This window comes from Zootoca vivipara, chromosome 2, assembly GCF_965207765.1.
Source record: "Zootoca vivipara chromosome 2, rZooViv2.hap1.1, whole genome shotgun sequence".
Taxonomy (NCBI): Eukaryota; Metazoa; Chordata; class Lepidosauria; order Squamata; family Lacertidae; genus Zootoca; species Zootoca vivipara.
In genome coordinates, this window is record NC_142584.1 from 63760543 (window position 1) to 63784108 (window position 23566).

Genomic DNA, 23566 nt, shown 5'->3' on the forward strand with positions numbered 1-23566 from the left:
AGTGCAATATGCCAACTACTGATTACAGTGGTGTACTCACTGTATCTGAATCCTCCAGCATTGTCTGAAGAAACCCCAATGTATTTATCTTTGTTTTTCTTTGCCTTTTTCCTCTCTTCACGAAGTCTATCATCGTCCTGGGCAAATTCTACCATTTCTTTCACCTTCTGACGTATATTTATACCTTGGTCCTTGCCATTCTCATCTGTGTGAGCGTATATAAAAAAGAAGCAATTTAGTAGAAGCAGTTAACCTCAGGCATTAAGTACCCTGGAAAAAATTAGATATAAAAAGAACACAAAATATTTTAAGGTTATGGTATTCCAAAGCAATTCTCTGTAATGAGTGAACAGCACAATTTTTTTTATAACCAACATTTCATCTTAATCTAAGGGGTAGCATTTGAAAACAATGTCAACTGAGGAAGCTTCTTAAAAGCTGATGATCCTACTAAAAATATTTAAAAAGATTCAAAAACAGAAACACATTTTCTGTCAATTTTAACCCATTTAAAGCAACCTCCTCTCTCAACCTTTATGGGCAGGAAGTTTTTATTGAAAATACTAATTGCTATATTTCTGTCTTGCTTCAAAACTGTATTTTAAAAATGCTGTCAGCCCGAGTGCACTACAAACTAAAATTTGCTTCACTTCTCTAAGCCTCTTTCTTATTCAGAACACACACTGGCCTTGCTGCCTTTCCACTGTAAATATTATTTGGTGGGAGGGGGAAAAACCCCAGCTTCAAACAGATGTGTATGTTTTGGAGCTCTAACCTTTTCTTCCCATATGATTAAAGCTATTCCTTTACACACACCACAGGGGACCAGTCTCTAGTGCATATTTTAATATAAACCCGAACACTCATGTTGTGTTGGTTCTGTTGTTATTAGCCAGTCTTTTCTGCAAGTTCTTGTCTTCACTAATTAATACTCTAGGGTCCCACGTCTTGAATTCTGCACTCTTCACACAACCGGCAACAGTCACATTCTAATTAGAGCGGGGAAGCTTCTAAGCTGGTTCAGGTGACTGACAACTCCAACTACTGTTTTAATTTGCTTATAAGATTTTTCTATCGCTCACCTACAAAGTGGTAATTTTCCAGGGATCGCAAATCATAAATGTGTTCTCTGGCACTTGTAACAACACGCTCTGATCCGTTCCTTATGAGGTAAGATAGGAGCAGCAGAGACTATAAAAATACAAAGCACCTTATTATTGCATGAACAAAAGCCATCAGTATTTTTAACTGCAATAAAAAGAGAAGCCTAAATGCACAAAAATTAGTAAACAAAAGCAGGATTTGTTCCCATTTAAATAAGCCACCTTGAAGATTGTTGCTCCTTGAAGCAAGAACCACTCATAATACAGTGGACAAATTTAAAACTGCATTTACTCACTAAGACAAAAAATGTAGAACATTAAATCATAAGTTATTTGCCTGAAGAATGTTCTCCAGGAGGGGGAAATTATGGTTAAGGCAATTTAAGACGAAGGAGGAGGAAAGAAAAAAACACCCTGAACTCTACAGAATGAAACAATTTTCTTTTGTGTCTCTCTCTCTTTTTTTGCAATTGCCTTATTCCCAAGTGTTTTCCATTTAAAAGCATTTTTATGGCAATTTATCTATGTAGCTTTCTGCAGGAAATGTGTTGATGTATGAAACTCACTATTTTCAGGTAAATTTAAACAAACTTCAAAACAAAAATAAAGTTGAAAAGTATTTTAAGTTTGTGAACTTCCTCCAATTTCCAGGCTTTCCCTTGATTTCGAAATCATACATAAATAAGTCATTTGGATGCCAATAGATGCATGTTTATAAATGGCAACGATCTGAAACCAGTAGATAAATTTCAAGTATCCTTAAGAATGTTAAATCCTATGTATGATAGCATTAAAAATTAATTTATATTATGCTGCAGGGAAAACAATTACTATAAGGTAAAACCTACCGGGGCGGGGGGATAACCTTGCCTGAGAATTAAATACATTCAGTGTACAATATTTTAAGTCTTAAGGCCCTTTTCAATGCTATAGGAAACGGGGGGGGGGGGATGTATCATTATGCATATGCTGAATTTAATTGAAAATGCAGCTGAAAGAACACAAGGGAACAAATACTTTATGGTGAACAAGTAACTGGCTTTCTCTTCAGTTAGTTACAAGATAAAATGTAATTAGCAAAGTTGTGCATTGAGGGGAGTCCAGTACAATGTGTGAAATGTATTGGTGGTAAGTGTATGTGTTCATTTCCAGATTGCTTCAATGGTAAATTGAGTTGCAAAAGAGACATTCAGAACAAATATCAAAATGAGGGTCTCACTAGTAGGCCAGTAAAAGGGTTATTCCCCAGTTTTAAAAGATCAAATTACAGACAAACCTCTATTCGGTATTTAAAGCAGTAATAAAAATAAAAATTGCTGGAAGGCATTCATTAAAGAGTCTTTGTAGAGAAAAACCAAGAAAATCACTGTTTTTCAACAGAGACTTCTTATCTAAAAACATAACACTGGAAAAATCAACTTGGTTAAAATCAAGCTTGTACTAACTGCACACAAAGGATCCAGAAACCTGTGAAATTTAGCATGGATATTATGTTAATGATAGCACAAAACTGAATTAATTACAATAGGGCACTGTTGTAAAATTAAAGCATTCAGTAAGTGCCATATTTAGAACAAAATTAAACCTTGAAGAAGCTCATAAAAAGTAATTTTATATACATACTTTATAAACTCTCCGCCAGTTCTTTTTGTTGTCTTTCAGCATTCGTGTCCAAAGCATGTTCATAAGTTCCGGAAACTGTTCATACATAAAGGTAGCCCTAAAAACAAAAGAAAGGCAAAAGGAGGAATTAGCTGTTTTCAGGAAAAGTCTGCTAGGCCTGCATTTGACAGCAGGTGGCAGACTTGCTCTAAATTAGAGTTTCATTCCCAAATACAGAGCTACCTACTGACATTTGTACAAAAGCATTTCATATATAGAATTACTCACTAGATTAGCAATGCCGATAAGGTCTCTCCCCCCCCCCAAACAACGGAAATAATGAAGAACTAGAAGTTCCTTGTTATCTTAGCCCATCATGCCATTCATTTGCCCTTCTTGAGAAAGCATTTATGAAGGAGCACCAACTTCCTAATTTTGTATTTCTAAAAAATGCTTTGCTAGACCCCTACCCGAAGGAAATCTTATCTCCTACAAGTTACAATGCTTCGTGAAAATAGGTTTTAATAAACAGTTGCTTGTGGCCATCATTCCGAGTACCATTAATACTGATCTCTCCATCTCATTTATTCTTCAGAAGTGGTGAAGCAGGAACAATTTTTACATGTATTTCTGCATAAAGATGTACCTTCCTTCACTGCTGAGTCAAATTATCACTTACTTGGCAATCTCTCCCATGAGTTGCCCTGAAGGTCCCCACGGATCATCGTTGGTTGCTTCTCGAACCTTAGACTCGATTTCTGAATAATTCATGACCACATTGGTGCTGCAAAAACAGAATTAAACACATGCATAAAGATTAGCATCAAAACTGAGAAACACATGAAAACTTAATAATGACACTAGTGGGTACCTTAATGAGATACCTCTACAGGGTGGGAAAGAACACATCTTTAGTGGAGAAGCTACCCCGAGGACACCGCAACACATTTAACTATCTTTAAGAAGGTTTTACTATTCCATTAGCCTTCCAGAATATAGCTTAGAGACTAAGGATTGCATTAGACTTGGAACCATTCCAATAAAAAATATGGCTTATGGACAAATTAAAAGTAAAACTGAACCACTGAAGACTGACCATTGTTACTTTGCTTGTACATATAAACACATGGATGCTACAGCTATTTTACCACACATCTTGAACTGAATCAAATGAAACACCCCTATGATGAAAACTAAACAATAGGTCTTATTGTAGCAGCTGCCAACAAAATTAAAAGAACTCAAGTAGAGGCACCAAGTATCACAGCCTGAAAATGGTGGGACAACATGGGCAAAATCCATACAAACTCCTGTCTTCACCTAAAGATGGTTTTAAATATCATCTACAAGGATTAATAAGGGACCCAGGTGGTGCTGTGGGATAAACCACAGTCTAGGGCTTGCTGATCAGAAGGTCGGCGGTTCGAATCCCTGCAACGGGGTGAGCTCCCATTGCTCAGTCCCAGCTCCTGCCCACCTAGCAGTTCGAAAGCACATCAAAGTGCAGGAAGGTAAACGGCGCTTCAGTGCGCTGCTCTGGTTCGCCAGAAGCAGCTTTGTCATGCTGGCCACATGACCCGGAGGCTGTCTGCGGACAAACGCCGGCTCCCTCGGCCTATAGAGGAGATGAGCGCCGCAACCCCAGAGTCGGACACGACTGGACCTGATGGTCAGGAGCCCCTTTACCTTTTTACAAGGATTAATAAATGAATGCAGGAACCAAAAATGAAAGGTTTAGTATCAACTACATTTAGTACCTTATGGCCAATACTAGGCCTTTTATTTTTCTTGTATTTCCACATAAACCCTTTTAAAGAGAAGACTTGGCTAATTAGTATGCCTTTAAAATTTGCAAACACACATTCGTCCCCATAGAATATTATGCTCCACAGAGTAGGCAACTAGGAGAATGAAAGGGAGAGATTTGCCACATGAGGATTTCAAAATGAGGGTCACTTTGGAGCCGCTGAGTCTGAAATAAGAGACATCACCCAACTCGGGAAGGAAGAAAACGAGCACATTTATTTCTCTATGCTAAAAACTGCCAAACTGGCAAGAAACTGAGATGTACTTTCAGATACAGCCTTGCTACTGGGAAAGTGGCAATATTTTTTCCATTTACATTGCACACAGGAATGCATGTACTGTTGTATATAATATGCTTTCCCTAGTCCTCTTTAAGCTTCTTCATATATAATGTGCCCTTTACAGACACGTGTGATGGACAAGGGGAAAGAGACTCTGCAGAGTATACAGCTATTTATACTATGATATGAAAAAATATGCTGAAGAGAGCTCTCATGGATTCTCCTATCCAGAGGCACAGGCTTCAATGAAGCACCACCAGTGTCCAAAGAAATTGCTACGCTATATTTAAGAACCTTTTGCTACTGATCTTGAAATTTCAGATGATGCAGGGTATATCTAGAAGACCTTAGCAATTACTGGCCAGTCTCCAAGTTTTCAGTCCTGCAAAGTTTTCCATTCTTCAACTTATGATTTAGCAGGAAGTTGTGGCTCACTCCTTCAGACCCTCCTCCATCTATTTTAATAAAGCTTCAGGCTACTTTTGGGCCTGGATGGTATTTCTGGATTTTTCGGCAACTTTTGATACTAATGCTCCATTTTTATTTTGGGATCTGGTAGGCAGGCATCTCGCTGTGGTTTTAAATGAAGTCTTAAAACTATTTTCAGTGGACAAAATTTAAAATGAAATCCAAAATGGGAAAAGAACGCAAGGTGTGCATTAGAAGTGGCTTGGGCCAGTTTGTAGCAAGGGGTGCTCATGGAACTATCGCTGCTCCTGGATGCCTGGCATTATGGGGATGATATCAATTGCATTTGACACACCAGATGCCAACATGGAGAGTGAATCCAAACAGGATGGTGGGACAACTCCAGTGGCTCTGGGAAGAGATTATGAATATGTTAACGTTAGCTATGTTTGCTGGCAGAAAATGCTCCTAAGTTCACTTTTATGATCCTCGTGAACCACTTGATGCTGGCTGTGGGCCAGTAATAAGTTTTATTCAGGAACATCCAGTATCTAGTCAAGTCTCTTTCAGAAGAACAAGGTCCTTTTTACAGATATCCATGTCTTTATAGCTGGGGGTAAACTATTGCACTGTACTTCACATGGGATTGCCCTTGAATTTTTTTGTCTTCAAATTGTACCAAATGCTGTCCAATTCCTGGCAGTTGTAGGAAAATGCAATAATTAAACCGCAGCAGCAGCAGCAGCAGCAGCAGCAGCAGCAGCAGTTTCTATTCTATTGCAGGTAAGTTTCTATTCCTGCATCAAAGTACATTTTTAAACCTAGGAAGGGCTTCACAGCTTCTCAGCCCTGCACTGATTAGCGAATGTATGTTGCTCTGCCAGTACTTCACATATCCCATGTTAAAACAAGCTAGGAATGTAATGGTTAGAGGAGGAGGAGGAGGAGGAGGAGAGTTTGGATTTGATATCCCACTTTATCACTACCTGAAGGAGTCTCAAAGCGGCTAACATTCTCCTTTCCCTTCCTCCCCCACAACAAACACTCTGTGAGGTGAGTGGGGCTGAGAGACTTCAGAGAAGTGTGACTAGCCCAAGGTCACCCAGCAGCTGCATATGGAGGAGCGGAGAAGCGAACCCGGTTCCCCAGTCTACCGCTCTTAACAAAATAGTTGCAGGACAGTATAGACAATTCACTTTGGTGATGGCATCAAGTTTACAGAAAACATTCCAAAGTGAAACCTGCCAACACGCCGTCGCCCCCAAACACACAGACACTAGGAAAAAATATGAGATATTTTTACTGCAGTGGTCTCTGTTGTTGTTGTTATTCTAGGACTGTTTTATTAGGATTGGTCTACTGATGTTTAAGACTTACTAATTTCCTGACACTATCATTTGGCTTAATTTTATTTTATTGGTATTTTAATATGCTTTGTAATTCTGGATTGCAATGATAAGCAGCAAAAGAACTTGATTTTTTAGAGAACTTAATAATTTTAACAGCCATAAATCCTTGAAGCCAAAAGCTAAAATTCAATTTTATCTATTCCATGCCTGAAGAACAGGTAACCTGCATGTTTGAATTAAGTCAGTCAACAAATGAAAACCATTATTTGCACCAGAATGTGTGTCAAAACAGATCTGTATGGCTGCAATTAGAACTATTTATTCTCTTTACTATCATCCCACCAAAGCACACAGTTCAAGGCTATGGTTCTGCATTCCCCTTTTAGTAGAGACGCATATTAACCTAATGCTATTTTTAATTCCCATTCATATGGAACTGGTTTTCAAGACAGGCATCTGAGGTTTTATAGCTTTCAGTGCACTAGTTTCTTTGTCCAATGTAAGGAATACCTGTGGATCAAATGGGAAAGGTTCTGTTTTTACAACCTTCCCCAAGCTCTTGTTTGAAGGGCTGGAGGAAAAGACTAAGATGAAGTGTTTCCTACATTTTTCTAGGTTAAATGCTCAAGATTTTCTAGGTTAAATGCTCAAGATATGCAGGAAAGAAAAGCCACAAACATCCATTAACATGCACCCATATCAGTTCAGTTAGGAGTGATTAAAAAGTTCAGGAGTAAAGCAATCTGTGAGGAAGTTAAAAGAGCAGATTGGGGAAATTTAGAACAACACACAACCTAACTACTAGTTATAAACAGCACTAAGTAAGGCAGCACACTCTATCTCTGAATCCATCCTGCTATAAAAATATTATTCCCAGCAAAACAGGGAAAAGTACTAATAACCCCTCAAAAGAGATGTAGCATTCCAGAACAAAATCTTCAGCCGCATTTCATTCAGCACCAAACGTAAACCGAGGGGCGGGGGGGGGGGGAGGTTGTGTAGTTTGGCTATGTTCCAGGTCATTTAAAAATAACTATTTCAAAAAAGGTGGAAATCTAGTTTTATTCTTCCTTTCCCATGTTTTCTATGGCCCTCAATCCATGCCCTACCCATGATGCCTGTGACCTTTAGAGCAGCTTTTTTTTTTAACTTCCAGATGTGAGGGGGGAAAGTGACTGGTTTGATTGCCAAGACTTCCTGTGATTGATATAAATTTGATATCTGAGGACACTTTCAGACACCAGGGGGGAGGGCCTCTCTGGTTAGTTTATCCTGGGCCTCTTCCAAGGAATCTTGCTGGACTTCATAGAGAGAATTCTTTGCAATGGGCTACACAATAGCTGGATTGACAAATGGACTGAGCACGTTATGCTTAAAGCCTGCTATAATCCAAGGCACTGTCTGGCAGGGACCAGCCTGTTATTTTAAAACCTGAGCAATTAGAATATTTGTCACGAACCATTAAAAAAAAGTCCACATTAATAAAACTAGATGAAACTCACTTCTAACCCCATTACTGTTTCGGCAAAATCAATATGGTATGTAGCTATAAAAGAAAGCAGAAGTTTAAGATAGGTTTAATCCTTATTTTCAGCTTCTTCTTTTGTGAGACCTACATGAAATGGGTTCTGTAAAACCAGGAGCAGCTGGCGAATTAGTTACCCAGAATGTGTATGCTACTCTTGAATCTCCTTTGCCTGCTTCTGTGTAATATATGAAAAAGCTGACAAGACCACAAAGATAATTTGTGCCAAGTTTATGAATAGAACACTGGTAAACAAGAGCGCCCTGCTGTTTAGTTGAAAACCTGCAAAGCAGAGTAGCTAATTTGGAGTAACCAACCTACCGGTAATTCAAACATCAGTATTTAAAGTAAGAGTATTTTATTTATTTATTTACTGGATTTATATCCCAGTCTTCCTCTCGAAGAAGCCCCAGGCAGCCCAGTATCCCAGAGTCACATATAAATTTTCCATCAAAGCCCCTTGATTCATGTGCTATGAATGTCTAGTTCTTGCCAGCTTGGGTGGCTATCTAATATTTCATAGAATCACAGTTGGAAGGGACCCTGAGGGTCATCTCTTCCAACTCTCTGCAATGCAGGAATCTCAACTAGATAATACATGACAGGTGGCCATCCAATGTCTGCATAGATGCCTCCAAAGGAGGAGAGTCCACCACCTCTCATGGGAGTTGGTTCCACTGTGGAACAGCTCATACGGTCAAAGTTCTTTCTGATGTTTAGTCAGAATCTCCTTCCTTGTAACTAGAATCCACTGGTTCAGTGTCCTACTCTCCGGAGCAGGAGAAAACAGACCTGCCGCATCCTCCATGCAACAGCTCTTTAGGTCAGTGTTTCCCAACCTTGTGCCTCCAGATGTTTTTGGATTACAATTCCCATAATTCCTGACCACTGGTCTTGCTAGCTAGGGATGGTGGGAGTTGTAGTCCAAAAACATCTGGAGGTACAAGGTTGGGAAACACTGCTTTAGGTATGTGAATATGACTATCATATCCCCTCTCAAGTCTACTCTTAGTCTGAAGATCATTTATATCATATAAACATCTTCCCATTAAGTGTTCTCTTCCTTTCAGAAAAATAGGATTATATTCAACATGACTAAGGTAGGTTGGTTAATTTCAATGGGTCCACTGAGTAAAAGTTGATTACTACCTATAGCAGTAATAGCGAACCTTTTAGAGCCAGAGTGCCCAAATTGCAACCCAAAACCCACTTATTTATCGCAAAGTGCCAACAAGGCAATTTAACCTGTATATCTCATTTTTTCTGTTTGTTTCACGTTTCTTCTTTATGACTGCTGCTGTAATAAATAATCCTTCATAAAAGTGATTGCACTACATTCTTCATTAAATTATCTTTCCAATGATATCTAATTTTATTGTTTAACTCAGTGCTTTTTGCCTTAAAAAAGTTTAGGGGTACTCTCATTTTGACTCAAGAAAATCACCACCGGGGGGGGGGGGGAATAAATACAGTCATACCTCATGTTACGTCTGCTGCGGGTTTTGTCTTTTCAGGTTACGGACGCGCCAAACCCAGAAGTCCTGGAACGGGTTATGTCTGGGTTCAGCGCACGTGCAGAAGCGCTAAATCGCATCATGCATGTGTGCAGATGCGGCACTTCAGGATGCGGCCTTTTCATGTTGCAAACGGGCCTCCGGAACGGATCCCGTTCGCAACCAGAGGTACCACTGTACAGTGGTACCTCAGTTTTCGAACAGCTTAGTTCTCGAACTACTTGGAACCTGAACACTTCAAACCCAGAAAACAGTGTTCCGGTTTTGGAACTTTTTTTGGAAGCTGAACGTGCACTGTTCTGAGTATAACTTCCGTTTTGAGCGCCGTTTTGAGCGCCGTTTTCCTAGTGAGGGAAGGCTGGCTGGGCGGCAAATGAGCAGGCAAGGGATGCCGCCGCCACCCCCCACCTGCTCCTGCTTGCAGGCAAGTAGGAGTGGGATCAGGCTGCTCCACTAGGCAGTGTTGCTGCTTGCATGGGAATAGGAGCTAGATCAGGGCTGCTCAGCTGGGGAGGTGCAGGCTCCGTCAAACTTTCCAGTGAGGGGTTCGTGGCTGCACTCCCCTCAAGGAACCCCCCCATTTCCGCATCAGATCCTCTGCAACCCCGTGAAGGCAGCCAGGCTGAATAGTTGCTGGGGTTGGGGAAGGTGGAGGCAGCCCGGAAGCTGCATCAGAGCCCCTGCACCACCTAAGGCAGCCAGGCGCTCCTCAGCTGAGCTGCCTGCTCCTGCTCCTAATTGCGTGCAAGCAGGAATGGTGGCGGGGATCTCTCAGTCCGGAGCCTCCACTCCACTTCTGAGAGATCCCCACCTCCACTGCTGCTTGTACACGAGCCCTCCTCTCCTCCCCCCCCCCAGCACAGAAGCTGCAGCCCTGCTGGGGTGACAGTGTGTGTGCCCACAGAAAGGGCTCTGAGTGCCCTCTCTGGCACGTGTGCCACAGGTTTGTCACCACTGACCTAAGAGTTGCCATACATTTGTCTGTCTGTCTGTCTCTCTCTCTCTCTGTGTGTGTGTGTGTAGAGTGTGTGTGTGTGTATACTCCATACATATACATATACACATATGCACACATACCTTCCTAATCTTCATGATTTCTGACCTGATCATAGCAGCCTCATGACTGAGGGACATGTATTATTATAAATGCAAAATATGCACAGTCCTCAAAGCTCCCAGTGGGTCAATCATGTGGTTTGCTAAAGGTACCTCTAGGCTTCTCTGAGGCAGCTTGACAGAACTTCTACAACACTCTCAAAACAAACACCCAAGTGGAATGGAGCCCATAGCTGAAAACAATTACATTAATGCAGGGGAAATGATATCAGGTTTTTTTTTTTTAGTTTCCAGCAAAAACAACAACTCTGGGCAGAAAGTTTCAAACACTGTGAGGTAAAAGTTTGACAATGAAGCCTGAGCGTATACAATGTTCTGGGTAATAGGGCTTCCCCTGAAGACTCATGTAAGTGTATGGAGTTTCTCTTCAAGTGTGTGCATACTCCACATTTAGGATTTGGATAGGGAAGGCTCTTTTAAAGAATGATCTCAACTGTCGAAGTGCACTTGAGGCAAGCCTCTCTCAACACGCATGTGAATACAAATACTGTATAATCCAATCACTTTAAAGGACAATGTCCTTAAGACGGTTTTTTAAAAAAATTCCATATAAACAAACAAACAAAGCTCATTTATCCAGAGTTGCCCTCCTATTAATGGAAGGGCTCTCTTTATTTGTGCTAGGACTCTGCTCCAGCAGAGGTCAAACCCAACCTACTGTTCCAGAGAATCCCCATTCTCTCTGGGGAAGCTCTGGAGAGCACACAGATTAAGAATGTGCTGGGTGAAAATCCTTTCCCTCCAGCAGAGTATCGTGTAAATTTGTCAGAATCCAATCCACTGTCTCTTTAAAAATAACCTCTGAAGCAGTCAGGGAAACAAGCAGCGGAAGTGGGAAGCATGGTTACAGTTAAGTTTTTTATTGTACCATGTATACAAAAAAGCAATTGTGGTATTGTGCATGCATGAAAAATATAGACAACAAGTATATGAAATCTGCAATGAAATATTATTGATTCTGAAGTGTCTGATATTTGCTCAAATCTTGTTCATCCATGTGCAAAATAAATATATAGTTTAACCCTCATTGCATCCAAGCAGCATCCAAACTTGTACAATGTTCCCCAAATCTTGTTCTGTCAGCTCAGAGTGACTGTCATAAATCTAGTGGAAATCTTGAAACTGAGGCTGTAATCCTAAACACGTGTCTCTAGTTCAGAAGCAAGTCTCATTGAACACAGTGACTACAGCACAGTCATTTTTTGTTAGTCTTCATTCTTTTTATAAAAAGGCTGCATGAAGAATTGACAGCTTCTGGAATATATTTTGCATATCTTTTGCTACCTTGGATTGTAGGCAACATTTATAGTTGAAGTGTGTGCTTATATTTCAGGATTTTCGGGTTTGTTGTACTATGAGTTGCAAATGCTGAACACTATAAAGAGAAAATTGTAGTTGCTATTTCACTCATCTATTGTATGAATTAGTACATGAGTCAACCAAAATAGCAGGGAGGAGAAAACATGCATGTTTTGCAATATTAAGATAACATTTGCAATGAAAGGCTGAGTGCCTCATGTTTCCCCGAGAACCACTTTCCACCCTTTAATACTTTGGTTATTAAAACTCTTCAAACACAGAAGTTGCATTTTTAACAGGTAGAGTACATAAAACATGCTACAGAATTTTCTGTTTTAAATCAAAATCAGGTGGGTGTTTTTGTTTTGTTTTTTGCACTTAGTTTTCATCCATTCAGTTTGATACAGTAACATAGTAGAAGGTTGATGTTATACACAGATGATAATATCATGACAACTATATTCAAAGCACATCAAACTCTATCACAAAGGCAATTTCTGTGGCAATGTTATTTTAAAAATGCACTCTATGCAGAGGTGGGCAAAAGGCAGATCAGGATCTAGGATCTCCTAACAAACCTCAGGGTGATTAGAAGCAGACCAAGGATTTCCATTTCCCAAATATTTTAACAAGGGTAAACGACTCTCACTGCCCCCATTATACAGTGGTGCCTCGCTAGACGAATTCAATTCGTTCCACGGGTCAATTCGTATAACGAAAAATTCGTCTAGCGAATCCCATAGGAACACATTAATTGAATTTCAATGCATTCCTATGGGAAACAGCGATTCGCTAGACAAATTTTTCATAAAACAAATTCATCTAGCGAGGCAACCTCCGCTAGAAAAATCTCTTCCTTAAGCGAAAAATTGTCTTACAGGGCATTCATCTATCGAGGCACCACTGTACTTCTAACATGAAGAGAGAGAGAGACTGTGTGTGTTTGAAAGAGAGAGATTTTGTGTGGAAGACTGAGCTCAGTTCAAATTTGGTACTCAAAATACAAATTCATAGACTCAGAATTTTTTAATTCTAAGTAATGTTGTCTAACTGGCCCAGTTGGTGGATCTCTCTGTTCTATTAAAAAACAAAGTGGATGCAGCAAGCCTGAAATAAGCCTGAAATCTACCCTCCTTTGCTCTATGTATACACATACATTTTTATTTTTGGTTGTGTAATGTATAGCTGCATGGGGTGAAAAAGGGTATATCCCTACAGTATTTTAAAAACATTTAATGGCTTAAAGTTTATCCTTCTTACAGGGATAAGAAAACCTGATTTTAGATGGTCTATCCCAGCCATGGACTAGTTTACATGCATGGATGGTGTTGCTATCCTCCCACCCAAGTTCTTCTGAATTAGCTGTGTCTGTCAATAAGAGTCTTATTATAAGCAGTTTTCCAGAAATATTTTTTTATTTGCTATAAAAATAACTTATGTAATGCTTCTCCAGCTGAGCCTGAAATGTCTTCAACAGAGCATTTAATCAGTAACACGAGAAACTTGGGCTCAAGAACCCCAGCACTGTTCATAAGCCACTAGAGGCCAGCAAACCATGTGAGAAACATTAACATTGACAAAGAAGGAAAGTTGTGTAGTTTAGCTGTATTCCATCTCCTATGAACTGATTGCCATGGCACCACTTCTGCCAGAGAGTAAGAACAAATTCGCCAGTCTCTCAAAAATTTAAGATGTTCACATTGCACTTTCCAGGGAAGCTCACACCCAAAAGATTACACATACAAATTAAGGCTGCAAACCAATAAATAAGATCATTAAAGGTGTCAGGAACCATTTCTAACAAAATATATTCACAAAACAGCAGATACACAAACAGGTACAGATACATTTCTGCTTCATTTCTTTTAAAATAATGAAGGAGTGTGTTTGCATGCATGTTAAGACTAACAAAACCAGAAAAAAAACACCATGGCCCAGAAGCATTTTCACTGGATGGTAAAATCTATGTCTTCCATCTGCATTCATATTTTTTATTTAACTTTGAGACACAATGACATCATGGGGGCATCATCAATGTGTCTGCTGCATTCACGTGTAAAGCATGCACGTGTTTAATCAGAGAGAGGCATAAGCCCTCTCATATCTTATCTTCCTGCACCTGGTTGCTCCAGGAACTTCTCTCTCTTTCTGGCATCACTAGTGAAGTGAGCTGATCTGATCTGGGGACTGTGACAAGCAGCTAGAGAGCAGCGGTCTTCAATGCCATATGCTATGACGACTGTTCAACTGGCCTTTGGAAAGGAAACCTAGCACTACTGCAAGGAAGATCATCACCCTTCTTCTTCAGGTTCAAGCTGCTGTTTCTAAGGGACTTAGTAGTCCAGCTGCAACAAGAAACCCTTACTACCATCCCGGCTCTAAGTATGGAACTTGTCAGCAGTTCCTCACACACGTAGTGGGGCTGCCAATGTCCTCCAAATAACTCTGAAGCAAAACACAACTATAGCAAAGATCCACAGGCCTCTCCCCTATTCCAAATTTGATGTCTCATGAGAAGGAACATGATTAGAAAAAAAAGATAAAGGGCAGAGCCTGACCAAAAAAGGGAGGCAGAGAATGATCTCGTATGCACTTAACGCTTAGCCATGATTTGTTTAGCTTAACTACGGTTTATGGAACTATGGAATGTGCAAAACCAGTCCAGCAAAGCCATGTTTTGTTGTTAGCTTACAAATCATGGTTTGTTATTGCTGTGGTTTGGTGTTATGTCTAAAACCAGCAGTCTTGTTTAACTATTATTGTTCATTTGGCAACTGCATCCCAGATACTACAAAGACATAAGGCAAGAGCAACCGGAAAACCACCCAAACTCTGGAAAAACAAGACACAGTGGTGTTTCCATGGTTAAAACAAAGCATAGTTTTATTTTTATGTTTACACTGCAGCCACTGAGTTTCTTCTTGTGTTTCTGCTGTGTAGGAATTGTATAGAGGAATAAAAACCAAATAAAGTGCATAAGTGTGAACTCGCCCTTCAGCAACACCGAGAAGCCTGCAACTTGATTTTTAACGTTATTCCTAAATCTTCAAAATTGCTTCCTAGTAAGCGTGCTGTGAAACATTTCTCCATCTGCTTGCTACCAAGCCAAGAAATACCAGACCATTCTACAAGTACCAAAACACCAACAATTATCTCTTCTAACCAACAATGCCAATTTCACCCCAGCACTGTAAGAATCAGGTTTTTTTTATTTCCATCTTTGGAAGTGAAGGTTCAATAATTTATGTGGCAGATGTGCAAGACAAACTGAAATGAAATAGATAAGCCAAGAAAAACATCCTGATGTCTACAACTGAGTTATGGCTTGGGGGAGGAAGGAACTATAAAAGCTATTTCCTGCTCCTCACAACTTTTTGTGATTTAAAAAAAAGTACCAAGAAAACAAGAAAGCCCATTATTCAGAACCCCTCTTTCTAAGCTTTCAGAACAGCTGAAAACTGAGATCATAGGTTTCATTCTGGTCTCAGCCCACAGCGCTAGAAACTCTTCGTTGTTAATGAAGAGCTTCCCTTTCAAGCTGAGTGTTCAGGTTATGAAACCAGTCTCTCAGAGCTTCCACATTTATCAGAATGGTTTAGAGAAGTTTGAAAGATTAAATATGAAGGTGAGGTCTTTTAGATAGCCCTTTGATTAAAGCTATTATTTTTTTGGCAGAGCTCTTTAAAGGCCACAAAGGGCTTGCTTCCTGTATTGTAAGGGAGGAAGTTGCCTCCTGCTGGTAAGGTTTTAAAAGTTATTTGGCAGAGGGGAAAAATCCCATCAGATTGATCTTTCCTATCCATTGTAGGTCATTTTTACCAATGAATAGAGAATGAACATAGGACAAGAATGTGAACTTTGTCCTTTTAGCACTTTAGCTCCTTTAATTCTTTGCCTTTCAAGCCTGTATCTTCTCATTCACTGTTTTTGTCACTTTAACCTTAAGTACACCATGAATTATGTTTCAAGGTGTATTCTTGTGGAGCATTCTGCATCAGGTGAACTAACAATTTTTTTAAAAAAGCAAGAGATCCTGTGGCACCTCAGAGACTAAGTGATTCATTGCAGCAGAACCTTTTCATAGCCAAGGGCCCACACCGAGTCTGTAGTAACTTGCAAGAAAGTGGGGCACTGGGTTTTAAAGCATACACTTCACATTGCTGGCCTAGTGAAGGGGTTCTGATCAGGTAGGCTGTACCCTGTCTATGTGTCCTTTGCAATGTGTACTCAGCAATTTAAGAGAGGGAGGGAAGACCCCAAAGTAAGCCTATGCACTGAGGAAAGCTGAATTCTGCAACTGAATTAAATTACAGAAATTCAGCCTTTTAAAAAATCCAGCCATGAGAATGCCAAGGAGCCACAAATAACACTGAAGCTCCACCCGCTGAGCTTGTGTTATGTCTTTCTGTGTGGCCCAAAGACTATAGAAGATAACAATCATATCTTCTATTTTGGATTTGTACAGACAACATTATCACAGTAACATTTGTTTCTTCATTGTACAATAAATGCAAGACTAAAGCTAGCAACAGAATGGGAAACCATGCTTTCCTTCTATGCGAAGAAGCCAGGACGAACCATCCTTCAGGGGAAGATCAAGTGTCTACTCTCAAACTTAAATTAAAGCACAATTCTTCATTATGTCAAAATTCAGGAAAATTGGGGCCTTCTAAAACTATGTTTAGCAAAAACAAGCAAACATAAAACAATACAGTGATACCTCGACATCTGAACGACTCGACTTCCGAAGTCAACAAACCCGGAAGTATTTTTGCTGTGCGTGCGTTCTGCGCCTGCGCAGAAGCGGGGCGCACAGTTGGCGCAGGCGCAGAACGGGTGCTTCAACAACCGAACACTTTGACTTACGAAGAGCGCCGTGGAACGGTACCACTGTAGTATGATCTAGCTGGAACTCTGAACAGTAGTGTGCCTGTTATAGGATGAGGATATAATGCAACTCCCCCCCCCCCCGTCTCACTTCTAGTAATGCTAACAAAGCGCTATACATTAAGTGTCTTGAACTCCATACCCTAACTGCATTATATTTACAGAAAGGTAGGAGACCCAGAAACATGTGTTTGACAAAAAAGAATCTGGCATGAACACTTTTACAAAGTTTGCTACTCCACCCAAAAACGTACAGTAAGGTGTACCTCATCTTCATACAATGTTGTTCAATGGACAATCTTAAATGATGGCCTTTTGATGCCTGGTAATGAGCTCCCTTGGTAGGGTTCCATTAGAGATTACACCAAGCTTTGCTAAGGAGATCAAGACCATGTGATTAAGTCCTACTGCCGGATTACTAGTAACAGAGCATGCCAAAGAAAGTTATGAAAGTAAAAATATTGGGGAGGGATAATATTAGCTGAATGATTAAAATACAGGAGACATCGCTTTACAACACCAGCAGTTCCAGCCTTTGGAGGTAGAGAGCGAGAGAGTAAAAAACAATTCCAAAACCTTGAGCATCACAGGAATTGACTTTTAAAGTTAACTCAATCTGTTGAGCTAGTGGGTGGGGAATTTAGAGCTGAATTTCACAACACTGTTAAAGTTCATTGTAAATTTGCAACACTTCAATGCTTATGAAATCAACTATACATTAATCCTTCTTACCTAAAGCACTGGTACGGCTCCTAACCAGATTAAATTTGAGCAAGGCATTAGCATCAGACATTTTTCAATACCATTATGTTCCCACTTCTGACCAGAACAGAAATTTCAAAGGGTGGCTTTTATGTGTGAATGTTCTTATTCACCAAAGACTGCCCCTTCAGACAGGACTTCATTTTATTTAGCACCCATGTTAGTTTCCAGGCAGTTGTTCGAAACTCCCATTGTTCTAGAGCATTCTGCGAGAGGGAATTTCATTAATGTGAGAGCAGTTTCTGAGCTCTATGCCCATAACCTAGGTTTAAGGTGCCATTTAGTTCCTGGCATTCATATCTGTTTCTAACACTGTTTCCAGGGTAGTTATCCTAGTATTTGGAAGCTGCATAATCCTCACATAACTTCCTGAACAGTGAAATTTTTAAATCAAGTACAGTACTATTAAAAACTCAAGTGCAGCTAGTTCTCTTCCATAGTCTGTATGTCTGCTCTGGAAATTCTCCAACATCCTGCCATGTGAATATCAACCCCCCCCCCCAAAAAAAAACACCAATAGCATAGGGATCACCACACATAAACCATAAGAACCAAAATAAAGATACAGAAAAGAATAAAAGCAACAACCCCCCTAAGTAATACCCCAACCCAAGGAGAGTAGTTCCACCGTTTGGGGTTTCTATAGCCCTCTATAGCCCTCTCCTGGGCCACCAATTCCACAGTGGCAGAACTACCAAGAAAGCCTCTTCTTGCTGATCTTAATACCAGAGAAGGTTGGTAGGAATGGAGATGCTCTTCCATTGGCAGGGGTTGTAATCCAGTCCCCCTTCTTTTTAAGTCTCGAAGTATACAGAACAGGCATCCATTTGGTTTCAAAAATAACTACTCAAACTAGCCTTAGAAATTTTTTAAAAAGTGTCACTGAGAATTACTACCCAAGAGCAATCATCAACTAAATATACAGCTCTTTATTTCCTTTTTTTTACTTCTAAAAATTGGTAACACAATTCTAGACAAGGGATGTATGTTGTAAACTGCATACTAATATCTTGGCATAAAACTGTACACCAACATCATATTTTTCATGATCAACATTAAAATTTTATCTACAAGAGCCATCAGATTCTTCTGGCTCTGCCTATTATGGAAACAGGTACATAGAGTTGGAAGAGAACACAAGGGCCATCCGGTCCAACCCCCTGCCAAGCAAGAAACACCATCAAAGCATTCCTGACAGATATCTGTCAAGCCTCCACTTAAAGACCTCCAAAAAAGGAGACTCTACCACACTCCTTGGTAGCAAATTCCACTGCCGAACAGCTCTTACTGTCAGGAAGCTCTTCCTAATGTTTAGGTGGAATCTTCTTTCTTGTAGCTTGAATCCATTGCTCCGTGTCCACTTCTCTGGAGCAGCAGAAAACAACCTTTCTCTCTCCTCTATATGACATCCTTTTATATATTTGAACATGGCTATCATATCACCCCTTAACCTTCTAAGTTCCAGGCTAAGCATACCCAGCTCCCTAAGCCGTTCCTCTTAAGGCATCGTTTCCAGGCCTTTGACCATTTTGGTTGCCCTCTTCTGGACACGTTCCAGCTTGTCAGTATCCTTCTTGAACTGTGGTGCCCAGAACTGGACACAGTACTCCAGGTGAGGTCTGACCAGAGCAGAATACAGTGGTACTATTATTACTATAGCCTGGCGTGCTATGGTCCATGGGGTCACAAAGGGTCGGACACGACTAAACAACAACAACAACATTACTTCCCTTGATCTAGATGCTATACTCCTATCATTCAAACGTAGGAGAACTCCTGAAATTCTTGCCAAATGACACTTAATAACTAGAGCTTCTTACGCTATTATGATGACCGTAATTTAGCTTTTCCACTCTCCAATCTAATTAAGGATAAAGAGACTGTTAACGTAAGAGAGAGACATGGCAAACCGCTTGAAATACTTGCTTTAAATATGAAAAGCCGAATTATAATTGGCAAGTGTAAGCTCTTTTTTGTAGGGCCCAAGGTTAAAATTAAAGTCTTCTAGCTTTTATTAAAGGTAACACGTTATTTGCTTCCCAGAGTAGAATCTATGAAATGGATCCTAAGTTCCTGCGAATGGGATACTACTTCTGGTTGTGAGCTGGGAGAGTGACTAGGATTTCACCTACAGTCATACCTCATGTTGCATCCACTTCAGGTTACGTCTTTTCAAGTTGCGTCCCATGGGAAACCGAAAGTACTGGAACGGGTACTTCCGGGTTTCGCCGCTTGCGCATGCGCAGAAGCACTAAATTGTGTCGCGCATGTGCATAGATGTGGCGCTTCTGGATGCGGACGCTTTGAGTTGCAGACGTGCCTTTGGGACGGATTACGTCTGCAACTCGAGGTTCCACTGCATTCCCCTTTTCACCATCAGCTCCCTGTGCCCTCCAAAAATCAGATTTGGGGGGTTGGGAACCACCCAGAACAACAAAGCAAATGACAGTGGGGGCTGCAAAAGAAGAAGGGGGAAATCACTGTACATTACCTTCCACCCCCTTCTGCAGTGGGGACCTTCACTCGACTGTGTTTCCAAAAAGGGAAACACAACAAAGGGAAATGCTTCTGCTATCAACTACTACCAGCAACTGCAGGTGATACAGCACATCCTTAATCAGAACGATCCAGGGTGCTGACTCGTCCTAAATTTATTCATTCTTCAGTAACCATTTTGGCTCTGGTGTGTAAAAGCAGCCTATAGTAGCTAGGTAAAGGTAAAGGGACCCCTGACCATTACGTCCAGTCGCAGACGACTCTGGTTGTGTTCATCTCGCTTTACTGGCTGAGGGAGCCGGCATCCAGCTTCCGGGTCATGTGGCCAGCATGACAAAGCCGCTTCTGGTGAACCAGAGCAGCGCACGGAAACGCCGCTTACCTACCCGCCGGAATGGTACCTATTTATCTACTTGCACTTTGATGTGCTTTCGAACTACTAGGTTGGCAGGAGCAGGGACTGAACAATGGGAGCTCACTCCGTCATGGGGATTCAAACCTCCAACCTTCTGATCGGCAAGCCCTAGTCTTTGTGGTTTAGACCACAGCACCACCCACACCCCTATAGTAGCTAAGGACCCATCTTTTAACAGGATGCAGAGTTTTGGGCAATTCTCCAAGCCAGGGATGGGAACCTCCGGTCCATGGCACTAATAATGTCCACCAGGCCTCTTAATTTGGGCTGCAAGACATTTTTGTGCAAACTACAGCCACCTTTCAATCACCTGATGTTATACAATGTCAAGGACAGAGATCTATTACTGATGTAAGAACTAAGTGCTAAAATCAGAGCTAAGGGATCTCTTATCTCCAATCTTAGTGCTAAGTGCCACAGTGCTAAGGCAGGAGATAAACCTCTGTCTGTTCTCAGCATTTCTCTTCTCTCTGACCACAGCACTAAGATGAGAGGTGCTTGGTAAAAGGCAGAAGCAGAGGTTTATCTCCAGTCAAAGCACTGTCAAGAGTGCAGCACTAAGATAAAAAATGAGCCTGTGCCTGCTCCCATGTTGAAATTTGAATCATCTGACATCACAGAACATCAGGTGATGGAGAGTGGGCCAGTTTTAGATGCTACCCAATGGCCATTCTCTACCAGACTCCCTGCCTTTATATTCATTGAAGACATGTCCTCAGGCACAGCAAGGGGCAGGCCTGCTATTCTTAGCCGGATTCAGCCCTTCCTCCAAACATGGAAACTAGGGGTACAGAAATGCAAAGCTTTGCCCTGGATTACATTTCTTGGATATGTCTGGAGTACTGGTTTTTAATTTATCAGTTTTGGAAGTATATGCAATATAATCTTCCCTTCCTTCAATCTGTGGTATCTTTTGTGTACAGTCGTACCTTGGAAGTTGAACAGAATCCGTTCTAGAAGTCCATTCAACTTCCAAAGCCTGGCTTCTGATTGGCTGCTGCAAGCTCGTGTAACCAATCAGAAGCCCTGTTGGACATTGTTTCCAAAAGAATATTTCACTTCTGGTTTTCAATCGTTCAGGAGATGGAACGTTCTACTCCCAAGGCGTTCGGGAGCCGAGGTATGACTGTACTATATATTCTGATCTTTGAGATAAACTTTGCCTTCCTTTTTATTGTCCAAAAAAAGGTACTTACCTTGCTGCTATGGTAATAATTTCTATCTTACATCTTATTAATAATGCACTTTTTAATTTGTTAGTAAAAATTCTGTATTATAAAATGCTTACCAGAAAGCAGTGCAATGAGCTGTTCAGAGTAAATACAGGTTCACATTTGCTCTGCAGTAACTATACCAGTGGCTGCATTTTCAGGAAGTCATGAATTTCATTCCAAATCCTTTTATTATTTCAACTAGCTACAAATACAACTACCGGTAAGCCTGCTAAACAAGCCTCCATCAATAGGCATTTGCAAAGTTGTTTTCTTTAGGAGGCTACACCCTGCTTATCATCAGAACAATGTAAGTCTCCTCCTCTTTCAGATAGCATTTGTAAAACTGGTTGCACCAGCTGCTTAAACAACCACAAGAGTCCTAGAATGACAGCTTGTGACAGTTTCATTTGGCATGTTTTTCATTCAACAATCAACCAAGCAAATTCATGATAAAATAACCTACCAGATGGTAGCCTGGTTTTAGTGTAAGCTTGCCTAGCTTCCAAATTCTACATGTATCTAACCTTTTCAGCTAGACCCACTAGCTAGTCAATAAATTTTCAGTGTGATAAGATGAATTCAGTACACCTCTTATAACAGTAAACTTCTATATTGTGAAATCACTCCAACAGTTCTGCACAACAAATCGGAATCATAATAACCATTACTATATAAAAAGTCCTTGCCATTACAGCAACGTAACAGGCAATATATCCACTAGCAACTAGCCTCATTACATCAGCATCCTCCAAAAGGATGAAGAGGCAGGTCCTCTGGAAAGCTCTCCAGAACTATTCCATGCTCAGATATTTGGGGATGTTTTCAGGAAGTGGGGGAGCAGGAAACTCATGGATGCATTTATAGACATTTGCACATGATCACAGTTATCACTTATTTCTGGAAGATACTAGAAGAAGAAATAATTATCAGCATGATATATAATCAATATATACCAGGAAAAAAAAATACCCTGCATAGCATGTCTGGGGAGAATTGCTAGAGTTTCTTCCTTATCCAGCTGTTATTTCAACTTGTGTTGAACTTGAAGGAATGTTTCACTTTTAAATGCTCCTTTCATTCACCAACGTATTCATTAGTCAAATGAAGAAATACACTGACTAGTCAATCTCTCCCTTGCCTACAATGTGAAACATATTTTATGCTGTAAGATGGAACATAAGAACATAGCCATAATGTTGAAACACCCTCTAGGGTACTATGTGGTTTTAGGGCCATTCAGTTTTTTGGAAGTCCCAATGTACAGAGGACTCGTGAAGTAACATGAACAAAGAAATGTTAACCATTTGCCAGTACTGCACACTAATCTGAAAAAAAGGTTGAGGAAAACTTAAGACTCAAGTGATATATTAATAAGCCAGAGTAGCATAGCAAAGGAGGCGGAGGCTCTGAAATTAAAGATGAGTATTAACTTTCAGTAGAGTGGTTTCATGTGAAAATAAAGTCAAACTGTTTATTTCATAGGAACGTGGTATTTTACCAATTTTGAGTCAAAATATAAGATATAAAAAAGACTGGGTTTTAACAGCAAATTTGAAAATTGTTCTGCATGTTAAAGGTGTGTTGCTAAATTCCCTTTACTTCAATGATTACTTCAAGCAGATGGCCTTTAATGTCACCTCACACATACCGCCACAGTGGTTTTATGCTGTCCTGTTAGGCCATTACTATCAGCATCACCACTATTCTTACTCTCACCTGTCAAATTAAATGCGTGAAGTCCAGAGGCCTGGAACAGATGACTGGTTTCTTAAACGGGCCCCAAGCAAAA

General features: G+C 40.5%; 1 protein-coding gene across 2 annotated transcripts in view; it reads right to left on the minus strand.

Annotated features, from left to right (window-relative positions):
* Positions 1–23566, minus strand: part of CLINT1 (clathrin interactor 1) — a 66751-nt gene that overhangs the window by 28427 nt on the left and 14758 nt on the right. For both annotated transcript variants that reach the window (XM_035105764.3, XM_035105762.3), the window contains exons 2-5: positions 3385–3489; positions 2727–2823; positions 1083–1191; positions 41–205 (exon numbers count right to left, since the gene is read on the minus strand). In XM_035105764.3, coding sequence (XP_034961655.2) covers positions 41–205; positions 1083–1191; positions 2727–2823; positions 3385–3489 — 476 coding nt within the window. The remainder of the gene's footprint in view (positions 1–40; positions 206–1082; positions 1192–2726; positions 2824–3384; positions 3490–23566) is intronic.